We start from the raw sequence: 24,166 nt of genomic DNA on the forward strand, positions 1-24,166 counted from the left end.
CGAGCAAAACCTTGAGACTTAATTAATATTAGATTTCATGCACCAGCTGTTATTGACAACTAGACAAAGGCCGTCACCCCTTGTGTTACCGGAGGCAGCTGTTTGTTGTCCATGTCGTCGTTCAGCCACGACTAAGATTTTACAGTTTTTAATGTCCCGTTGGTAGGATAGTCTTGATCGGAGCTCACCCAGTTTATTATCCAATGATTGCACGTTGGCCAATTGGACTGATGGTAGAGGTGGGTTACCCACTCGCTGTCGGATTCTTACAAGGCACCCCAACCTACATCTCAGTCTCTTCTTCCTGTGAATGACAGGGATTTGGGCCATGTCCGGTGTCTATAGTAAATCCTTCGCGTACGATGTGTTAAAGAAAAAATCTTTGTCCAGTACGAGGCGAGTGATCACTTTTGATATCCAGAAGCTCTTTTCGGTCATAAGAGAGGGTGGCAGAAACATTATGTACAAAATAAGTTACAAATTATACGAAAAAAACACAATATCACAATTGGTTTGGAGACGGTAAAACGGCAGTCATCTCCTCTGATGCCATTATGTGCGTCAAGTACGGAAAATGCAGGAAAGACATTCGGCAAAACGCATATGCATCTGGTGGACATCGGGCGTCAAAGGGATCTAGCGTATTGTTATTCGTACACCTCTGAACGTAATTTGCAAACCAAGTGCGCACCGATTTTACATGTAGAATCGAGTAAAAAATTGAGAGTCAGACGTCTACAGTGGGTTGTCCCTAAAAACCACTACGCTGAACGATCGGCATACGAACGCTAGATCCACATTCAGTGCGATGTGTGCAAACCTCAAGAGTACCTGGATGGCTCTGCCACTGGCAGAGATGAAGGCCTCCACAGTGGTAGTGTAGTCACCTCCGGCAAACTTCTCCTTCTCAGTCTTCCTGCCCTTTACCACGGGGATGGCCATGAGCTCCTCGTACACTCGCGCATACATGTCCAGGATCTGTAACACCTGGACACACGCACAGGAGGAGGGACAAGAGTAGTCAGTTGTTATTACAAATACTACAATATTCAGAAGGCATGTAACTGGAAAATAATTCTGAAACTGGGAGGTATTAGCTACCCTAACATTAAGTTCACTGAAATCACTGAAATCATCCACCAACAATGTCAATCTCTGTGCAAATGGACAATAATGGTAATTGTATTAGGCCTAAATAACCCTTCACTAAACTCCGCTCTCGAACAGCAATTGTCCAATCAGAGCTTAACAACCGCAACCAACCAACCACTCGGACACGTAAGAAAAAATCCTCACGGCTTCCATGAGCTCTATTGGAGAGACGTGTAAATTGTGGAAAAAGCTTTGTGGACAACTTCATGCACAGTCGAACACAAGCAAAATAACGAAGGATGCATATATGTTTGCTCCAAGGTAAGCAACTATGTTAATCTTTTGCATAATGTGTGATATCACAATATATTGAAAATAAAATAAAAAAAACTGTCTAGACAAAGTCGGCAACAACTTTAACATTACACAACTAAGCTAAACATTGCTAACTTAGCTAGCTACCTTGTTAACAACATTAGCTAGCTAGTTAGCTTTGTTAGACTACATGTATCACAAATCTTTAGCTGGCTAATTTCGTTCCGCAATGTGTTGATGGGAATCCAAGTCTTCAGTACCCAAATCCAGCTGCTGTACTGTAATATGAGGTTTTGCCAAACCTATCATACATTACCAAATATCGACAGACACCAGGGGGCAAGTTTATCTCACATATACATAAATTATACACAACTTACATAACTCATACATATGTAATCACAAGTACAATGTAGGCAGCAAATGTCTGATTTACACATTTGATTCAGAAGACCACTGAAACAATATAACCCTAACACTAAATATCTGGATGAATAACATTACATGTATCATCCCGTATCTACAGATTAAGATCTGATGTGCAACAGGGCTCTACAGTGCGGCCATTTTACTTGCATATGCACTTAAATATTTTGCTGTGCAACCTGGAATTTTTATTTAGGAATTCCAGTGCGCTTAGAAAAATGAAAGATTCTAGCTTCAACATCTCACATTTTTCATTGTGCTCCTAAATTTGTGCGCGCCTATTTAAAAAAAATAATAATTAAGGCACACGTGCTCCTTGTAAAAAAAACGTCAGCGTAGAGCCCTGTGCAAGATGCAGCTTCCACTAACACCACAGGAGAGACAGCAACCAAATCACCAGAGGATACCGGAGATGATAGTTCCTCCTTTGTTGAACTATCTGCACAGGGCCGGCAAGAAATGCTTTAAAAAAAAAAAAATCAGCAGTCCAGCTGGCTTTTCATGCTCTCCCACTTTTCTGCATTAAAGTGGACACACTACAGGTGAAAGTCATTTTTACACATGACAAATAAAATCACACCACAGCATCCCTGTGATTCCCATTTGTCCCATACTATGGTAGAGGAAGTCATGATTAGGTTTGTAAGCATAGGTACCATCAGCTCTTTGACAGAGAGATTTACTACCAGTAAAGTTGACTTTGTTTGGGCACTTTGTGCCCAGTGACTTCAGTATACGGTGCTGCTGTAAGCAGCTCAAGCTCCAGGTCTATCATCATCGCCTTGGTCTGCACGGTCTTCTTCCTCTGCATGCTGGTGGCAAGACTCTCAGTCTGCTACCTTGGAGCACAACCTCTTAAAAAGACAAAGTAAGTGGCTGGGAGCAGACACCATGGCGGGTGTTGTTGCTCTGCCATCTTGTCTCTTTTTCCAGTGCCTCTGCTTCAGACTGGGATATCATTATATCACTATTGTAATATCTTATTTTCATTCAGAACTGTAGAGAAACATCTTGGTTGTTGGCGGCTGAGGAAATGTTGGGAACTCATCCGTAGGGCTGGAGGAGGATGGTGGTGGTGCTGTTCTCCAATAGTGGGAGCTGCAAAAGAACAGGGGAAAACAGCTTTTACAAAGCACCAACTTGTTTAAATCATGTATGGTAGAAATTCAAATGTTCATCATTGTGTATTTTGTGTTTCCAGAGTTCATAGAGGAGCATCCCCAGTTGGAAGAAGAAAAGGAAGGGATGAGCTTAAAGATTCTACTCGCTCAAAAGTATTAGGAAATGGACTAACCCCTAACCGGTTAACGTCAGAGTGAGTAAATTACAGTGTACCCCCAACTTCTCCCAATACTGCACTGGGTTAACTTATGGTCAATTTAATAACTTGTGCACATTTTTCACTATCCCCTTGACATACAAGAGTAGATTGGCAGATGTAGTTTCTGCCTGTGCTGATGAAACTTAAGACAATTTTTGGCTTGTACATTTCATATGGATTTACAAAGTGTTAGCACTTTATTCAATGGACTTTATTTTGGACAGGCTAGGTCAGTTGTCTGTATGGCCTCACGAGGACAACATCACAGAAAACATGCCAGACAACTACAGGAGATATTTTCCAACAACCTTTGCAATACTAGATTAAAGATGGAGAAACCAAGCTCATTGCTAATGCAAAGTAGGCTTGGATGTAGATATACCAGGGTATTTGGAAATAACCGTATTTGGAAATGCCGTCCCTAGGAGGGGTGCGTCACTTGAGTGGGTTGAATCACTGATGTGATCTTCCTGTCTGGGTTGGCGCCCCCCCCCCCTTGGGTTTTGCCGTGGTGGAGATCTTTGTGGGCTATACTCGGCCTTGTCTCACGATGGTAAGTTGGTGGTTGAAGATATCCCTCTAGTGGTGTGGGGGCTGTGCTTTGGCAAAGTGGGTGGGGTTATATCCTTCCTGTTTGGCCCTGTCCGGGGGTATCATCGGATGGGGCCACAGTGTCTCCTGACCCCTCCTGTCTCAGCCTCCAGCATTTATGCTGCAGTAGTTTATGTGTCGGGGGGCTAGGGTCAGTTTGTTATATCTGGAGTACTTCTCCTGTCTTATCTGGTGTCCTGTGTGAATTTAAGTATGCTCTCTCTTTCTCTCTCAGAGGACCTGAGCCCTAGGACCATGCCTCAGGACTACCTGGCATGATGACTCCTTGCGGTCCCCAGTCCACCTGGCGTGCTGCTGCTCCAGTTTCAACTGTTCTGCCTGCGGCTATGGAATCGTGACCTGTTCACCGGATGTGCTACCTGTCCCAGACCTATTATTTGACCATGCTGGTCATTTATGAACATTTGAACATCTTGGCCATGTTCTGTTATAATCTCCACCCGGCACAGCCAGAAGAGGACTGGCCACCCCTCATAGCCTGGTTCCTCGCTAGGTTTCTTCCTAGGTTTTGGCCTTTCTAGGGAGTTTTTCCTAGCCAACATGCTTCAACACCTGCATTGCTTGCTGTTTGGGGTTTTAGGCTGGGTTTCTGTCCAGCACTTTGAGATATCAGCTGATGTACGAAGGGCTATATAAATAAATTTGATTACATTTTTTTTTTTAAAGGGTTTTCAATACATTTCAAACTATTTATTTGAAGTTTTTATAAATTTTAATATTTGTAGATCATTTCAGTAAATATCTGCAGTGAACTTGTGCAATACGTTAGGAGATAAACAACATTGCATTCTTTCACCCGTCACATAATTTTCCATTATGAAACTTACCAGTAGTCCCCAGTCACATGGTGTTTGTTTACAAGCATACAACTGCGAGACTGGAGTCACTCACTGTTGTGCAGCACCAGGTGATCTAATTACAGCATGGAATTCACAACTAAATGTTTGCCAGCTAGTTAGATATCTTTTAACTAAGTTAACTGTATAACATGTGCTAAATGCTTAGCAGTTGTGCATTTGGTTTCTCAATGTATTACCTAGTTAGCTATCTAGCTAAGTGGTTAGCTTCTTCAGAAAAAGTGAAAGCTTTCCTTGGTAACAGCAGAGAATCCCCTCCTGGATCAAGAGCCTTGCTGTCTATTTATTTTGTGCGTGCAGCAAACTGTTAGTAGAATTTCTTTGTTACTTGTATAACTTTGTGCTGGGTTTCCTGTCCTGCAAATACTTCAGGTCAGAGACTGTACAAAAAGTTTACAATGAGCTCGTTGGCATTGTTTATGGGACTTTACATGTATTTGTTAACATAGCTAACCTTCGGATTACTGAGACTCAGTGGAGGTTGAAAACTTCAAAGCCAAACTTATTCCATTTACAAGTCTATCAACACACCGAAGTCTCTTGATAGTATGTGACCAAAGTCTCTTGATAGTATGTGACCGATGTGGCTCATTTATGTTTGCATTCACCCTTTAAAATATTTCTCTCTCAGAAATGGATCCTGTGTAAACAGTAACATCACAGAGCTACTGCAAAATTTGCTTCAATGTGGCTACCTTAGAGGTGATGGGCCTATGGCAGACGAGGGGTTTCTCAATGAGTATGTTTACATGCACAGTAATAATTCGATATTAAACTGGACTATGGAAGCAGGCAGATTATGCAATAGTCATGTAAACATCTTACTCTGCTTATCTTGAATTGTCTTAAGGTCCAAATCTAAGTAAGCATACGCTGATTAAAACACCTGTTTTCTGAGCAATCTTTACAATGATTTGGACATGTAAATAGCTTAAATGGGCGTTCCAGTGGTGGGTTTGATCTGCGCCTTTGCTAGCACCAGCCAAGCCAGCCTCCCTCTTTAGTGTGACTGAAGTGAGTTCGGAACGAATGCGTCTTAGAAGTAGTTTTCACAAACTTTATATGTCCAAACTCAGAATCCAATATGCTTCCCAAAAATAACATGGCGGAATGTTTGTTGGTTGCCAATTGTCTGCATTTATCAGTGCCATCAGGTAGCCTGATTTCAGATTTGTCCATGGAAACAGAGTTATTAGGGAAATCGTTCTTCTTGCAAAGAATGTAAACACTTTAATCAAACTATTATATAAATCTGACGATCCACAATAATCATATTATGTGCATGTAACCGTACTCATCGAGAAAGACGGAGGAAATTGGCCTTAGACTGAACATTCCTCCCTACAAATACTGAGATGACAAACATTTTGAAGCATAGGGTGCACGTGGAAAGGGAAATAGCCAAAATTAAGAAGTTTAAAGTAGTATGTAAAATCCCCAATTCCAGATGAGGAAACATAAAACAAGATATGCTTTGTGGTTAGTATGCTGTCCAACTTCCAGCTACACATTCATCAGTAAATGTAAATCTGTTCACTTTGACACTGTCCTAGGAACATAAGCATGCAAACATGAAGGTGAAATCATGATGACATCTGTTTATGCATTCCCTACTGTTTCTGCTGCTCACCATAGATTTGTGCCAATACAGTAAGTACCTGCCCATGTCTAACATGGGATTCTTTGATATGTAGCTAACAGTGAAAGATAATGGACTTGCCTAGGTTATAATACCCTCTTGGTTAGATTGATTACAACATGCATTAGAGATTGTAAACAAGACATTCACGTGTAGCTCACCTATCAGTTGTAACTGCAGTAGACTGGTCTTCTTTTCCGACTCACTTTTGTCTTTGCCACCCCTACCGCTGTAATAGGCTTCAATAGGAATCAATCTTCTTGCCTCCTGGCTTATGCAACTGTTGTGGCAAGCTTGTAGTGGAAATTTTATCTGGGGCTCTCCAGAGGGCCAAGGTGTGGATCAGCCCAACATGCGAGCAGTAACCTGTGGAGCTAGCATAGAACAGTATATTTGTTGAAGCGAGGGCGTTGGTTGTTTACGTTAGCATAACAGCTAGCTGAAGCTGATATTGTACGAGTTTGGTTTTTAAATGATTGTGAGACCTACCCTGCAGTTTAGGAACAATGTTGCTCCTTTGTCATCTGCCTCAATGGTCAGCTAGTGGTGTTTCTCCCTCTTACACTGGGACCTGTAGACTTTGCCTCTATCCTAGTCCTCCTGCTTGCTGTGTTAAGCTCCTGCATAATTTATTTTGTGAATACAGCCTTCAAAAGGCATACTGAGAATCCTTTAGTTTGCTCCAATCTGATATAAGTGATGGTTGTCTCCAAAAGTAACTTAGTACCTCATTGGGGAGTTCCCTTAGCGTTATTACTATGCGCTTCTCCATTTTCACAGGAAAATAAAAGGCAAAGCTTGTCAGAGTTAGCAACAGTAACCAAGGTGTAGTACAAATTTATCCCCAGAATCCATGGAAAAGAGATCCAGGGCCCATGGACTACAGGTTCACAGTGGCAGCCATTTTGGTCAGGGCGGTCCATTGTCAAGGAAACACTGAATTTGACAAGACTGCAAACTTTCAAATACATGCGTCTAAATCCAACTTACACAAAAAAAAAAAACGTTAAGCATCGTTTGAATGCACTCCCCAGACATGACAAGTTCTATGTTTTTTACTCAACATTCACAAGAGAAAATTAAGAACTAGTCTCATAAACGGTTAATAATACATTGGCCTCGTTACCTCTTCGGTGGCCTCCTCTTTGGTGGCGAAAGCCGTGTGTCCCTCCTGCCACAGGAACTCTCTGGTCCTCAAGAAGGGTTGGGGGTGCTTGAACTCCCACCTCTGGGGGAGAGTGAGAGAAAGCAAAAGAGAAATTAGAGAAATAGTAAAAATCACAATACATTCTGAAAAGATCACATTCGCAGTCAAACAGCAAGCATTACTTATATTCAACATTAACCTAATACAAACAATTCAGTAGGAATGAGGTTTGGGCAGTAGGCCTTGTACATTATCAAAGCATATTGGATATATGCCTGGCCTGCAAATATTATTATTCTCAGACCATATTACACTTCAAAACTCAAGCTTTAATAAAATAGATCAGTTGGTGTAGCATTTGCAAGGCACTGCGGGGCATGAATTGAAATAATTAGCTTTTTATTTTACTGGACTGATTGTAACTGTATCTGATGGTCATGGTGCTTTCACGACAACTGGGAACTCGACATCAGTGACATCCAGGTCGGAAAGTCCGAGCTCTAGAAAGACACCCCAGTTTCTGACTTGGAATTCAAAATGATCCCAGTCAGATCACGTTTCCCCCTGTATTCTTTGACAGTCTCTCTGTGGTCATGGTTTTAAGTGCTTCAATCTTACGTAGGCTAGTAGCCTATCAAACTTTGCTGTGGCCAGGGTCATGGAAGCCTCTCCAGGCACGATAATTTGAGTGATCCGATTGGCCAGCGCTGTAGGCGTACTCGAGTTCGCCACAGATCTCCCGGTCCATCGGGTAGGCGGAGTTTGACTTTTTGGGAAAATAAAATGGTTCAAAATGGGTAAACTGTGCTTACACAGTGCGCAGAACTTCTGAATCAAGTGCAACTATTCACAATGCAACACAAATAAAACATTTAAAAAAGGAGCGCATGCCTTTATTGTTGGCTTTTCAACAGAAATGTTTGGTGATCGACTGGGAATGCCTTGCGATCAACTGGTTGGTGACCACTGTCCTAAACAGTTCTGACAAAAAAGACAGTGGACATACTAGACAGGGTTGAAATTGAAATTGTACTGACCCTAACAGTGATGGTGAATATGACAATTATCATTCGTGGATTGGACACTGACCACAACGTTGCACCACTGGTTGAGTTTGATGGGGAGGTCTCTGTGGGACTGGACCCATTTGGCATAGGAAGGGTACATCACTGTTAAAAGAAAAGACGAAGGATGCATTGGTCAGGGTGTGAATTAGTAAATGAATACACATACGGCATAGAGAGGGTAGAAGTAGTAAGCGCCTTGCATGAAAATATCCATAGATACGTTGTGTCGTAAGTTACACCTGTACAACGTAGGTCTTTGAGACCTAGTGAAAAGCATCTGGAAATTCAATGTGTCAAGTTTAACTTTAAAGTCTGACAGAAGTGGTCAGGTGTGTTTGTCTTACCAGTTTCACTAGTGGGTCGGATAGCGACGGGCTCGGCAAGCTCAGTGTTCCCTGACCGCGTCACCCAGGCGACCTGAAGGCAGCACACACACAAACACAGTTCACTACAAATGTGTCAAATCACTTAAAGGGGGATCTTCAGTATGACAAGAAATATGGTGATCACACATCACTTGAGAAGCGAGGACCAGGATTTCCAATAGGGATAGATAAACACTGACACCCGCCCATCCAACCCCCCCACACACACACATACACACACACACATCGCAACACCCACCTCAGGGGCAAAATCTGCGATGTGGGACTTCTCCTTCTCTAGGGCAGCCTGTGAGACAAACATGGGGAAGTAGCAGTTCTCCACGCCCAACTTCTTGATCTCGCGGTCAACAAACTCCTTGATGGACTCCCAGATGGAGTATGACCAGGGCCGCAGCACATAGCAGCCGCTCACATCGTAGTACTCAATCATTTCCGCCTTAGTGATCACCTGGAGGGGCAGATGTGAAGGTAGACACTTGTCTTGAGCCCTATACCATGGCTGCATTCCGATTCTCCACCCTTTTCCCAATCCTCTAATGGATCTAAAACCACTAGATTGGTGTTATCATTGGCTGGAGGGACTTTCCACTATTGTTAAATCAATGACAGGAAGTGTGCAAGTGCGCACCCGAGCTCCAGGCCCTATTCCCAATTACTTTTTCACATCCTTTTAAATCCACCAGGGGGAGTGTACAAGGAGTAGAAATGGAATTGGGCTTCAGTCCAAGAGAGGTTTGTGACAATCCCAAAACTACTGGTTTTAGTAGAGTTTAGACTGCTAGTCCAAAAACTGGGGCAATAATCACTCGCACAGGTGTAAAGACTCACCTGAGAGTACCAATCAGACAGATTCTCCTCCTTCTTAGCCTCCAGTCCCAGTCTAAATGAGGAAAATACACAGAAATCAGGTGTGAAAACCACACAGTATACTACAGATGAGTTCAACAACCTTTTCTATTTGATCAATTAGTTGATGGTTGCTGGGGCCAAAATATAGGAAGAGCTGTGCATGCATACTAGACATGGTGACTTGTCTATTGCAGAGGGAAAGCCATGTTTTGTATCTAGAGAAGTCAAATCTATGCCCACTTCGCCCAGCAATGGAAAATATCACTTCAATTGGTGTTTTTCAATTCCCTATTTCAAATAGATACGGATGAATTAGACAGACTAATCGATTAATCAAACTCATCCCTACAGAACAGTGCAAACACTCAGCAGAAATCCATCATCCGGTACAGTTAAAATGGTGAATCATAAGATGTTCGTCCTTTGCTTTTAAATCCAAGATAAAAATCATGCTATTGTAGAAAAGTTATCAACAGCCAGGCATGAATAAGTTGAAAACAGAAAGTCTATCATGTTGTAGCGTCTACTGTAGCCAGCTAGCTACCTAGCTCTGGGCCTGGGAAAACTGCTCAACTTTAGCACCAACCCGTCTGCTAGCTCGGCCCTGAATCCATGGGAATGCACCCATGGGGGACACCAACCGACGTACGGAAATGAGATTAAGTAGAGACGGAAAATGTTGTCACTAACATGACAGTCGAGAAATGCCATGACAAAATATGCATGTCCATTGAATATAAAACTGTTCCACTGCACTACATTTACATGATTTCAATTTTAGTCGTCATTTAGCAGTCGCTCTTATCCAGAGCGACTTACAGTAGTGAGTGCATACCATTTCATACTGGTCCCCCGTGGGAACCGAACCCACAACCCTGCCGTTGCAAGCGCCATGCTCTGCCAACTGAGCCACAGGGCACTACATATCAAAATCGGATTGGCTAATCATGCCGTCAATCCAAGGCCCTGCTGGTAGGGTCAGGGGAAGATTTCTCCTCAGATACCGATACCGAAAACCCTGATTGGATAGCTATTCCTTTTTTTATTTTTCCCTTTCCCACCCCAGACACCACACTGACCACAAGAGACAAATCATGATCGACAAGACTAATGTAATTTTCAATCACTTAAACCTTTAATTTTCAGTTGAAATATTCTTAGGCTTCCTCTGAAGGCTCTGACGGTACAGCACTGTCCAAGGGCAATGTTTTGGGCCTATGGCACAGCAGATCAAACCACACAGGTAAGAATATCATAACGCGTGCACACATTCTCGTATTGCTGACCCCAGCAGGAAATCGAACCCACTACTCTGACATTGCAAGCGACAAGCTCTACCAACTGAGTCACACAGGACCACATCCACATTCAGCCTACATTCATCACCATCTCCCTTGATTTCTGCCATCTATCATTCCATTTTCAAATCTCCACTCCATTAAAGTACCAATGATCTCTATTCATCCATCTCTGCTTCCCACTCTCCCCTTCATCCACCCATCCAACCCTCTCACCGTGTCTGTTTCTTGGGACCCCCCTCTCCTCCTCCCCCTGCGCCTCCCGACGAGACCTCCTTGACTTTGTCTCCTTTAGGCTGCTTCTTCCCTCCTCCTCCACCACTACCACCTCCCTGTTTCTCAGACTTGTTCTCTCGGTCTTTGCGGTTCTTGTCCTCTCCGCCCGAGGCTCCGGCGGAAGCCACAGGTTTATACTCCTCTCCTGTGAGGGCCTTGTACTGGGTCTTCAGGGCCAGAAGCTGCTTCACGGCACTGTCCAGCTGGTCCTGGTTACAAGGATGCCATCATACATTGGTTGTGTTATGCGGTCTGTTGCATTTAATTACTCAACCATCAGGACTATCCCTGAATAACAATATTAAGATTTAAATCTGATTATCATTTAACATTGGCACAAGTAGCTACAGTTGCCAACGTTAGCTAGCTATTCTAACTTGTACATGCGCCAAAATGTCAGCATTCCTCATCTGAATAGCTTGTTCTGGACAACATGTTTTCAGCTCTTTTGGGCATAGATTTACATGAGGTGAAATTAAATCTCACTAACCTTAGGAGCCTTCTCCGACTTCAGCTTCCTCACTAACTCCCCCTGATGGGACACCTGGGAGAAGAGCGCCTTAACGGAGGAGATAGACTGGGCATCAGGGGCGGGGCTAGCCTGGACAGGGGCAGGGCTGGTGGCTGGGGCCATGCCTGGTTTGTAGTCCTGGCCAGTCACCTGCTTGTACTCTGCTTTGAGAGACAGCAGATGCTTGATGGCTGCGTCCATCTGGTCCTGAGAGGGAGTGGACAAAAACAGAAGGGTTCATGTCACTTTCTTTTAAACTACCGTAAATGAATTAATAAAGCTGTTAATGCCCAAAATATGGGGTTAAAAACATAAGAAAGATCAGGATACTTAAAAAAATATATATCTTAGATATAAGAGACACTTCAGAACAAACTTCCTTTTGATATGTTGTCGGGACTATTTGTTGTTCCATGTAGTGAATATGTTATACAATGCCTTTGTATGGGCTAATAGCAGTAAGACCAAAAATAATTTTATCAAATAATGAGTGTATATATTTCTGGGGATACTTCAAGGGGCCGTAAAATTTAAAATCAAATAGCTAAATGATCCTTGGTATGACCTTAAAAAGCCATATAGTAGAACCCCCCACCTCCTCCCCTGGCTTAGACAAGGCTTAGACTCTGATGGGTTCATATTGTAAAGAATGTTGAAATAGAGCAGGCATGTCAATTCTCTCCCCAGACTAGTGTGTGTATGTATATCGGAGGGTTGGGTTAATACAGAAGACACATTTCCATCATCTATATTCATTTATGAATAATTTTATCCAACTTGTGCCTAATGAATGCCAGCCTATCATTCCTTCCTGTTGGCCTCACCTTGGGGGCCTTCTCGGTTTTCAGCTTCCTCACCAAGTCACCCTGCTGAGTCACATGTTCATAGACGCCTGAGCCAGATGTGACTGTGGGGGCTTGGGTGCTCTGTACTGGGGCAGCAGCAGGGACTGGGGCAGTTCCTGGCTTGTAGTCCTGACCTGTCGCCTGTTTGTACTCTGCCTTCAAGTCCAAGAGCTGCTTCACCGCAGCATCAACTTGGTCCTTTGTGGAGAGATTGATCAAATACAGTGGTTAGAGGGATGTAATGTTCTATCAGTGGTAAAATGTAGAGAACAGTTATGAACAGTTGGAGCAAATAGAGATGAGAGACAAGTCTTACAATGTACTATAACCGCATAATTCCCAATACCTGCAGGCTAAAAGTAAAGCATTATACTGAACTTGTCTTCCTTACCTTCGCTGATTTCTCAGATTTAAGCTTCCTCACAGTGTCTCCCTGTTCGGTCACACGTTCGTATAGGCCTGAGGGAGAGGATGAGGCGGATGAGGCAGAGAGAGCAGTCTTGGCTTGGGCAGCAGGAGGAGGGGTCATCCCTGACTTGTACTCCTTGCCTGTGATCTGATGGAACTCAGCTTTAAAATCCGGCAGCTGCTTGACTACAGCATCAACCTGGTCCGGGAGAGAGAAAAAACGAGAGCGTTTAAAAAAATAAACCTATTTTTTTTTCTACAGGTAGAAAATATTTTAAGGAGGCATCAAAAACAAAAATGAAATGAATAATGTTTAATCTTCCACTCGTGATCTTCCAAATGATAAACGAGAAAAATATACTCAAACCTTGGAAGCCTTCTCAGACTTCAGCTCCTCCTGCTGGGTGATGCAAGCAAAGGGGCAGGAGATGGAGTCAGCAGAAGGTGCGGGGGTTGCGGCCTTCTGAGTGGTGGAGCTGGCGGGTGGAGCCATGCCTGGTTTGTAGTCCTGGCCAGTCAGCTGCTTGAACTGGGCCTTGAGTGACAGCAGCTCCTTTACCACTTTGTCCACCTTCTCCTTGGGGGCCTTGGCGGTTTTCAGATCGCGTACCTTCTCACCTTGAGCCACGATGCCGGAGAAAACGGCGCAGGCATCGCTAGCTGGGGCAGAGATGGGAGCGCCTTTGCACGTGGCTGGGAAGGGAACCTAAGAGGAGACAAGGAGTTTATTCCTTATATTACAGAAATGTTACAAAATCTACAATAATCTAATTATTTACATGAATCTATAAGAATACAGGGTGTTTCTGAAAAATCAGGTGGAAGCACATCGCCAGGTGAGCCTCAGCTATATTGATTTGACTTATCCTATATTTTCAGATCAGTGCAGATAAATGAGGAGACAAGTAGAGGAAGCCACTTCAGACTATTGAGATGAGCCAGTAGTTATTTTCTTTCTGTTGCAGTAAAGGAGAACTCTAGAAGAGGGGAAATAGAGGAATAAGTATTAAGACTCACTGTGGTGGTGTTGGCCTTGCACTTCTCCTTGGAGCCAGCGGTGGGCATCTCCTTCGTGTGGCCATCGGGGATGAACAGCAGCACACAGGGACTCTCCTTACAGCTGTGGGGACTGGGTGACAACACCAGGGACACGTTAGTAATACAGACACTGGAACGACGTGCTTCTGCATTTAGGAAATGTAGCACCCATCCAATCCTCTGGCCCAAGTCTAGTCTAGTTACCAGGGACAGTGTATTAATACAGACGCACTCTGGAACAATGCAGTAGTAGTTCATTTTGAAGAGGCATTGTGCTTTTCCTTTAGAGAATATCCATCTATTTATTTATTATCTCATCCAACTATCAAACCATCAATCCATCCACCCACGCATCCTTCCCACTTGCCCAAACACAGTCACAGTCAAATCAACTAGTCAAATATCTTGTAGAGGAGATAGAACCTGATTGGCTCATAGGGCTGGTCACAGATGTAGAAGCCCCGCCTCTGCAGCTGGATGATGTCACCCTTCTTCAGGTCCTTCAGACAGGGGTCTCCCAGCATCTTCTCCTCCAGCTGACAGAAAGAAAGGATGGGAGACAGATGTGAAGAAGAGAAAGAGAATGTGATAGAGGGATGTGAGGAGAAAAAGGAAAACCCTTTCAGTCTTCCGAAGGATTAGAAGAGTGTTCCTCTATACTGGTCAATGATATCTGCTCTATTCAGAATGATGTGCTTTAATAATAATACATTACATTGGTAAAGTATGTTTCATTATAGAGAATATTCCAAAAGTTCATAAAATAAACACCAAATCCATATATTTTTTTTTTAACTACAGGCCAACTGACACTACAAGGGATAACACCACCAAGGAGCACCGCTATCAACAGAAAGCCTTCCTAAAGCCTTCCAACGGTCATTAGGCCACTTTTTAAAGGAAGTGGTCCGGGAGGTCATTCCAGAGGCTGGGGGCGGTCAAGCTGAAAACCTGATCCCCCAAGGAGGAATATACTTTATTATCATAACATTTTTACAAATAAAAACACTCCCTCACACGACACACACACACACACACACACACACACATCGCATAGACAAACACCCTTGACTCACACACACACCTACACTTGACCCATCCCACCCTTGCTCACCCACCTTGCTCTGTTTGTTGATGTACTCCTTGAAGTCATCCTCCTTGCCTATGACAGGCTTGGTGATGAGGTGCTGGTAGTTAACGCAGACGGTGGGCAGCAGGGGCGCGCGGGGGGTCTCGGCCAGCCACGTGATCTTGGTGGTCTTCTTGTAGTCCTTGTTCTCCAGGTTCAGTTTTCCGTCCAGGGAGGTGACCTTACCACTGGCATCTCTGGATCACAGAGATCAAGTGAGGTAGAGTGGGGGGGGGGGGGGGGGGGGGGGGGGGTAGGAGTTAGGAAGTTGACATGTCTTTTTACCATCATTGTACATTTGGCAACATTTTACTTCGAGTCAATGCATTTTAATGTGACACATCAGTGACGTTGAGCGAGAGAAAGACAGAAGGGTAATATGCAGTGCCTTCAGAAAGTATTCAGACCCCTTGACTTTTTCCACAGTTAGGTTTCAGCCTTATTTTAAAATGTATTAAATATTTTTTCCCCACCCTCAATCTACACACAATACCCCTTAATTATAAAGCAAAAACAGGTTTACTAATTTAGAAAATAAGTATGTACAGACCATTTACACAGTACTTTGTTGAGGTACCGTTGGCAGCAATTACAGCCTCAAGTCTTCTTGGGTATGACGCTGCAAGCTTGGCACACCTGTATTTGGGAAGTTTCTCCCATTCTTCTCAAGCTCTGTCAGGTTGGATGGGGAGTGTTGCTGCACAGCCAATTTCAGGTCTATCCACAAATGCTCGATCGGGTTCAAGTCCAGGCTCTGGCTGGGCCACTCAAGGACATTCAGAAACTTGTCCGGAAGCCACTCTTGCATTGTCTTGGCTGTGTTCTTAGGGTCGTTGTCCTGTTGGAAGGTGAACCTTTGCCCCAGCCTGAGGTCCTGAGCGCTCTGGAGCAGGTTTTAATCAAGGATCTCTCTGTACATTGCTTTGTTCATCTTTCCCTCAAACCTGACTAGTCTCCCAGTCCCTGCCGCTGAAAAACACCCCCACAGCATGATGCTGTCACCACCATGCTTCACTGTAGAGATGGTGCCAGGTTTCCTCCAGACGTAACGCTTGGCATTCAGGCCAAAGAGTTCAATCTTGGTTTCATCAGATCAGAGAATCTTGTTCCTCATGGTCAGAGTCTTTAGGTGCCTTTTGATAAACTCCAAGCAGGCCGTCATGTGCCTTTTACTGAGGAGTGGCTTCCATCTGGCCACTCTACCATAAAGGCCTGATTGGTGGAGTGCTGCAAAGATGGGAGAACCTTCCAGAAGGACAACCATCTCCACAGAGGAACTCTAGAGCACTGTCAGAGTGACCATGGGGATCTTGGTCACCTCCCTGACCAAGGCCCTTCTCCTCCTTCTTGGAGAACTTCAACGCTGCAGAAATGCTTTGGTACCCTTCCCCAAATCTGTGCGTCGACACAATCCTGTCTCGGAGCTCTCAATTCCTTTGACCTTATGGCTTGGTTTTAGCTCTGACATGCAGTCAACCGTGGGATCTTTATATAGACAGGTGCACCTTTCCAAATCTCATGTCCAATCAATTCAATCTACTACAGGTGGACTCCAATCAGGTTGAAGAAACATTGAAGAATGATCAATGGAAACAAGATGCACCTGAGCTCAATTTCAAGTCTCATAGCAAAGGGTCTGAATACTTAAGTAAATGCAATATTTCATTATTTTCATAAATTTGCAAAAAACCTGTTTTCGCTTTGTCATTACGGGGTATTGTGTGAAGAATGCTCAGGATAAAAAAAATTTAAAAATTGAATAAGGCCTTAACGTAACAAAACGTGGAATAAGTCAAGGGGTCTAAATATTTTATGAAGGCACTGTATATTAGTTACATGGTGTAGCTATAACATCTAGGCTAGGGCATGTGGAGAGCCACAGCATATTATATTTTAAATGTATTTAACTAGGCAAGTCAGTTATTAACAAATTCTTATTGACAATGACGGCCTACTTAGAAGGCAAAAGGCCTCCTGCGGTAACGGGGGCTGAGATTAAATAAAATATATATTTTTTTATAAATATACACACACAACGTATCAAGTGATCTTGATTAGTTGAATTCAGTGTTTCACTGCTTAGCTGGTACTGCTGTTTCCTGGGACTAGGTGAACACTTGCCTATTCAAAGCCCTCTGGAATAGCCTTCTGTAAAAAGCTGCACATCTAAAAAATATCTTCCGATCCCACTTTAAATTAAGAACCATTTATGAAGGCTTTATATAGCATACATAAAAAGCGTCAAGCACAAAATAAATGCTTCACAAATCTATAGGATTATGTCATGGTTTATAATGAGTCTGTAGCCATGAAGTGCTTTGAAAGGCTGGTCATGGCTCACATCAACACCATTATCCCAGAAACCCTAGACACACTACAATTTGCATACTGCCCCAACAGATCCACAGATGACGCAATCTCTATTGCACTCCACACTGCCCTTTCCCACCTGGACAAAAGGAACAGCTATGTGAGAATGCCATTTATTGACTACAGCTCAGCATTCAACACCATTGTGCCCTCCAAGCTCATTACTAAGCTAAGGACCCTGGGACTAAACACCTCCCTCTGCAACTTCCTGACGGTCCTCCCCCAGGTGGTGAGGTAGGTAACAACACATCGGCCACACTGATCCTCAACACAGGGGCCCCTCTAGGGTGGGCGCTCAGTCCCCTCCTGTACTTCCTGTTCACTCATGACTGCATGGCCAGGCACGACTCCAACATCAACATTAAGTTTGCTGATGACGACAGTGGTAGGCCTGATCACCGACAATGATGAGACAGCCTATAGGGATGTCAGAGACCTGAACGTGTGGTGCCAGGACAACAACCTCTCCCTCAACGTGATCAAGACAAAGGAGATGGAGGACCGAGCATGCCCCCATTCTCATGAACGGGGCTGTAGTGGAAAAGTTGAGAGCTGCAAGTTCCTTAGCGTCCACATCACCAACCAACTAACATGGTCCTAGCACACCAAGACAGTCGTGAAGAGGGCACAACGAAACCTATTCCCCCTCAGTAGACCGAAAAGATTTGGCACGGGTCCTCAGATCCTTAAAAGGTTTTACAGCTGCACCAGAGAGCATCCTTACTAGAGGTCGACCGATCATGATTTTTCAACGCCGATACCGATAATTGGAGGACCAAAAAGTCGATACCGATTTAAAAATCGGTCAATTTTTTTTTGTTGTAATAATGACAATTACAACAATACTGAACACTTATTTTAACTTAATATAATACATAAATAAAAATCTATTTAGCCTCAAATAAATAATTCAATTTGGTTTAAATAATGCAAAAAAAAAGTGTTGGAGAAGAAAGTAAAAGTGCAATATGTGCTATGTAAGAAAGCTAACGTTTCAGTTCCTTGCTCAGAACATGAGAACATATGAAAGCTGGTGGTTCCTTTTAACATGAGTCTTCAATATTCCCAGGTAAGAAGTTTTAGGTTGTAGTTATTATAGGAATTAGAGGACTATTTCCCTCTATACCATTTGTATTTCATTAACCTTTGACTATTGGATGTTATTATAGGCACTTTAGTATTGCCAGTGTAACAGTATAGCTTCCGTCCCTCTCCTCGCTCCTCCCTGGGCTCGAACCAGCAACACAATGACAACAGCCACCATCGAAGCAGCGTCACCCATGCAGAGCAAGGGGAACAACTACTAGAAGGGTCAGAGCGAGTGACGTTTGAAACGCAATTAGCACGCGCTAACTAGCTAGCCATTTCACTTCGGTTACACCAGCCTCATCTCGGGAGTTGATAGGCTTGAAGTCATAAATAGCGCATTGCTTGACGCACAACGAAGAGCTGCTGGCAAATGCACGAAAGTGCTGTTTGAATGAATGTTTACACGCTTGCTTCTGCCTACCACCGCTCAGTCAGATACTTGTATGCTCAGTCAGATTATATGCAACTAACACGCTAGATAATATCTAGTAATATCATCAACCATGTGTAGTTAACTAGTGATTATGATTGATTGTTTTTTATAAGATAAGTTTAATGCTAGCTAGCAACTTACCTTGGCTTACTGCATTCGCGTAACAGGAGTGCAACGAGAGAGAAGCAGGTCGTTATTGCGTTGGACAAGTTAACTGTAAGGTTGCAAGATTGGATCCCCCAAGCTGACAAGGTGAAAACGAACAATGGGTTAACTGCCCCTGAACGAGGCAGTTAACCCACCGTTCCTAGGCCGTCATTGAAAATAAGCAGTTGTAAATAAGAACTTGTTCTCAACTGGCCTACCTGGTTAGATAAGGTGAAATAAAAAATAAAAAAATGTATACAAATATTACATGTATTTATTAGACTTTTAACTGACTTGCCTAGTTAAATAAAAAAAGGTATTACATTTAATTTTTTATAAAATCGGCAAATTGCTGTCCAAAAATATTGATTTCCGATTCTTATGAAAACTTGAAATCGGCCCTAATTAATCGGCCATTCAGATTAATCGGTCGACCTCTAATCCTGACTGGTTGCATCACTGCCTGGTATGGCAACTGCCGAGCACAAGGCACTACAGAGGGTAGTGCGTACGGCCCAGTACATCACTGGGGCCAAGCTTCCTGCCATCCAGGACCTCTATACTAGGCGGTGTCAGAGGAAGGCCTTAAAAATTGTCAAAGACTCCAGCCACCCTAGTCATAGACTGTTCTCTCTGCTACCGCATGGCAAGTGGTACCGGAGCACCAAGTCTAGGTCCAAGAGGCTTCGAAACAGCTTCAACCCCCAAGCCATAAGACTCCTGAACATCTAATCAAATGGCTACCCAGACTCTTTGCATTGTCTCCCCACCCTCTTTTACACTGCTGCTACTCTGTTATTATCTATGCTTAGTCACCCCTGTATATAGCCTCGCTAAACGTTTTATTGCTGCTCTTTGTTACTTTTATTTATTTTTTTAGGTATTTTTCTTAACAGCATTGTTGGTTAAGGGCTTGTAAGAAAGCAATTCACTGTAAGGTCTGTATTCGGCGCATGTGACAAAATTAGATTTCATTTGACGTAATTGCCAAATGTGACATAACGCAGTGGTTCTTAAGCCTGTTCCTGGGGACTCAAAGGGGTTCACAATTTTGTTTTTGCCTTAGCATATATACAGATGATTCAAATGATCTGATTCAAAGCTTAATGGTGAGTTGGTCTGTAGGGCCAAGGCAAAAACAAAAATGGGTCCACAGGACCAGGATTGAGAACCACTGACATAACGCACTGTTTATTAGGGATGTAATGATTCACCAATAGGCATCGGTCCCCAGTTCAAATGTTTAAGATGAGTGCATTGGTCCACGGGACGCCAAACTGATCCAAATGTAGCATGCATCGGTCATAACATCAACTGAAACATTACTTTGTTGTTGTTGCTTGTATTTCTTTCTTTCAACCTTCTGAAAATATCCCTAATCTTCTGTGACAACTGATGTGTCCTCTACTTTAGTGTCAAACTAAGCATGTAACTGTGTTGACAGTCATTGATCTACAAGTCATTTTGCATCCCGAACAACCCAGGCAATATCAGTAGCCTAGTCAAACTGCGCACTGTTTCGCATGCTGACCAATGACAGGTTGGCCGCGAGTCACTTTCAGCATTCAAACATTTGTAAAATGGCTTGCGCAAAATTAGGCTTTATCAGTTGAGTGACAACCAATGTCATTTATTAGGTTATCGTATCGGAGCCCATGTATCTAGATACTTATCAAATGGTATTGAAAGGGAAATATACACATCCATAATGTTTATAGACCATTTTTAAAGTATGACATGCTCATATAGATGATTTGAGAAGCATTTGTATGGTGCTTATGAAGCCTGTATGTATGCTTTATAAGTTGAACTTTAAGGTGGGATCACAATCTTACTTGTGGATCTGGGTGATGATGATGTTTCCCCAGTTGATGAAGGTGACTATCTCTCCCTTTGTGAAGGTCTCTGCATCTGCCCCCTCCACCAGCACCCTGGGTCCGTACCACACCTCTTTCATCCCCACCTCTGTGTTCTGGGAGGGTAAAAAAATACATTTGCTAGGTTTAGTAGCAGATGGTATGATTGATTGACTATATTTGGTTGATTTGGCAGTTTATTTTACTATATTAATTTGGTTATTAATTTAGGAAAGATTAAGTTGGTTGATAATTCACAACATATACACTCAACTCGACTGAGGTATTTTGATTGTGAGGGGAACTCTTAGCATTGTCAGAGTAATTTACATGCCATACTTTGGCTGCTGAACACTAGATTGGAGTGCAATACTTCTATCTTGTCAGGCTTTGTCCAAAATGACACCATAATCCCTATATAGTGCACTACTTTTGGCTTTTGTATTGTACTTTGTCGGGAATAGTGTGCTACTTCAGTGCAAATAATTGGCATCAGGGTACCTTGGGGTGTTTGACGGCCTCCTTCATCTCCTCTGTTGCCTCAGGGATGACAACAGGGACTGAGTAGGATCCTGACAGGGCCGTGTATCTGGGGGCCACTGGGTCGATAATCTACAGACACACAGAAATGGAAGAGGTTCATTATTGCAATGATTTCCTGTGTAGACATAAAAACTCATTCAATATCCTGACTGAAGACTAGTCCACAGAGGACAGTTCAATTGGACCGGAACATCTTCAACTTATTTCACACTAACCAGCTGAGCCTACAGAGCAGAGGGGTACTGTGCTGGCCTGGTTATGCATCTACCATGGTTGTTGGAACCATGCTGGAAACAACAAAGTGAAAGGAAAATACCCAACCCAGCACAGTACAGCTTGGCTCAAGTGTCAAAATAGTATTTTTCTGGGCAAGTGAACAGAAATACTTTCACCATACACACCATTGAAGGAAGAAAAGAAGGGGTGGATGGTGGTGGCAGAGTACAGGGACGACATGGAGGATAGAACGTAGAGGGGGATCCAGTTTTGCAGTATGTATTGCCAGCTACACAGACTAAAGGCAAAATGGGAGCATCTATAACCATGGGGAGAGGAGGACCTTTGAATGTTTCACATCCTGTAGCCAAGTAAAAACCGAGCCTAACAATGCACTGCTGTCATGTTATATACAGGTATGCCGGTGCCACCAAAGGTTTTCCTAATCAGAGTTTATAGATACTAGTAGTCTTCCAAAATATGTCTGCCAAAAGCAAGTGAATAGTCACTTTTCGAAGACTACTGGAATCCACTGTTTTCCTTGTGGGAATGGGAGGTGGCCGGAAAATCAGGGACACATAAGCAATGGGACAGGAGTGTCTAAGAGAGCAGTATGGGGGTAGGGGAAGAAAGTTAACTTTATAGGGATGTTCTTCTCAGAAGTGACTAGGAGTCAGACTCCAGAATGAGCTTAACATTTGCTCCGAGTGGGATTTAAGCAAAATTGTTGTAGAATTAATGAAAATGCAGATTGGAGAAGACGGGGGAGGGACAGGATGGAAAGCACAAAGATGGAGGGAAGGAGGAGGAGTACCTTGATACAGCTAATTGGCAGCTTGGAAACAGAAAGTGAGATGCAGTTCAATGTCAAACGAGAGAGAGACTGGAGGTTCGGAGTGGGTAAAACAAGTTCAGACAGGATCGGGTACATCTACTACATCCCTCCCCTCCTCATTGCCAATATCATGGGCTTAGAGGGGAAATAAATGTCTTCCCTAGATATAATATATGACATACATAGCAATGTTTAAATCATTAATGGTTTAGAAGAATGGGGTGTTTGTATATTGGACACAAAAAAAATGGCACCTTGACAACACCTAGCCCACCTGACCATGGAGGAGCACTTTTGCATGACGTCATCCAGCCCAGACGCATAGGTGCGCAAATTTAAGAGGCAGTTACTGCATGCAGACAGACAATGGAATGCCAAGATTTACATGAAATTCTGAAAGGTAGCAAGGAGTGTATAAATTAGGGGGATATGATTGCAATGAATGTTAGTCTCCCAGATGGGGTTGAATTGTATTATCTGTGGCAAAAAAATTAATATATAATATATATACAGTGCCTTGCGAAAGTATTCGGCCCCCTTGAACTTGGCGACCTTTTGCCACATTTCAAGCTTCAAACATAAAGATATAAAACTGTATTTTTTTGTGAAGAATAAACAACAAGTGGGACACAATCATGAAGTGGAACGACATTTATTGGATATTTCAAACTTTTTTAACAAATCAAAAACTGAAAAATTGGGCGTGCAAAATTATTCAGCCCCCTTAAGTTAATACTTTGTAGCGCCACCTTTTGCTGCGATTACAGCTGTAAGTCGCTTGGGGTATGTCTCTATCAGTCTTGCACATCGAGAGACTGAAATTTTTTCCCATTCCTCCTTGCAAAACAGCTCGAGCTCAGTGAGGTTGGATGGAGAGCATTTGTGAACAGCAGTTTTCAGTTCTTTCCACAGATTCTCGATTGGATTCAGGTCTGGACTTTGACTTGGCCATTCTAACACCTGGATATGTTTATTTTTGAACCATTTCATTGTAGATTTTGCTTTATGTTTTGGATCATTGTCTTGTTGGAAGACAAATCTCCTTCCCAGTCTCAGGTCTTTTGCAGACTCCATCAGGTTTTCTTCCAGAATGGTCCTGTATTTGGCTCCATCCATCTTCCCATCAATTTTAACCATCTTCCCTGTCCCTGCTGAAGAAAAGCAGGCCCAAACCATGATGCTGCCACCACCATGTTTGACAGTGGGGATGGTGTGTTCAGCTGTGTTGCTTTTACGCCAAACATAACGTTTTGCATTGTTGCCAAAAAGTTCAATTTTGGTTTCATCTGACCAGAGCACCTTCTTCCACATGTTTGGTGTGTCTCCCAGGTGGCTTGTGGCAAACTTTAAACAACACTTTTTTATGGATATCTTTAAGAAATGGCTTTCTTCTTGCCACTCTTCCATAAAGGCCAGATTTGTGCAATATACGACTGATTGTTGTCCTATGGACAGAGTCTT

General features: G+C 43.1%; 1 protein-coding gene and 1 non-coding gene across 3 annotated transcripts in view; both read right to left on the reverse strand.

Annotated features, from left to right (window-relative positions):
• LOC139384451 (bifunctional glutamate/proline--tRNA ligase-like) overlaps positions 1 to 24,166 on the reverse strand; it is a 58,696-nt gene that overhangs the window by 11,578 nt on the left and 22,952 nt on the right. The window contains exons 13-28 of one of the 2 annotated variants that reach the window (XM_071129217.1): positions 21,613 to 21,723; positions 21,091 to 21,227; positions 15,206 to 15,413; positions 14,511 to 14,623; positions 14,067 to 14,178; positions 13,417 to 13,755; positions 13,033 to 13,248; positions 12,621 to 12,839; positions 11,776 to 12,003; positions 11,226 to 11,494; positions 9,691 to 9,742; positions 9,101 to 9,310; positions 8,821 to 8,893; positions 8,499 to 8,578; positions 7,389 to 7,490; positions 832 to 987 (exon numbers count right to left, since the gene is read on the reverse strand). In XM_071129217.1, the coding sequence (XP_070985318.1) occupies positions 832 to 987; positions 7,389 to 7,490; positions 8,499 to 8,578; positions 8,821 to 8,893; positions 9,101 to 9,310; positions 9,691 to 9,742; positions 11,226 to 11,494; positions 11,776 to 12,003; positions 12,621 to 12,839; positions 13,033 to 13,248; positions 13,417 to 13,755; positions 14,067 to 14,178; positions 14,511 to 14,623; positions 15,206 to 15,413; positions 21,091 to 21,227; positions 21,613 to 21,723 (2,625 nt within the window). The remainder of the gene's footprint in view (positions 1 to 831; positions 988 to 7,388; positions 7,491 to 8,498; positions 8,579 to 8,820; positions 8,894 to 9,100; positions 9,311 to 9,690; positions 9,743 to 11,225; positions 11,495 to 11,775; positions 12,004 to 12,620; positions 12,840 to 13,032; positions 13,249 to 13,416; positions 13,756 to 14,066; positions 14,179 to 14,510; positions 14,624 to 15,205; positions 15,414 to 21,090; positions 21,228 to 21,612; positions 21,724 to 24,166) is intronic. The other variant, XM_071129218.1, reaches the window with a different exon arrangement.
• Positions 7,084 to 7,218, reverse strand: LOC139385321 (small nucleolar RNA SNORA5). The gene has a single exon (XR_011628942.1). It is a non-coding gene; the product is annotated as a small nucleolar RNA SNORA5 (small nucleolar RNA).

This window comes from Oncorhynchus clarkii, chromosome 26 (genome assembly GCF_045791955.1).
Source record: "Oncorhynchus clarkii lewisi isolate Uvic-CL-2024 chromosome 26, UVic_Ocla_1.0, whole genome shotgun sequence".
Classification (NCBI taxonomy): Eukaryota; Metazoa; Chordata; class Actinopteri; order Salmoniformes; family Salmonidae; genus Oncorhynchus; species Oncorhynchus clarkii.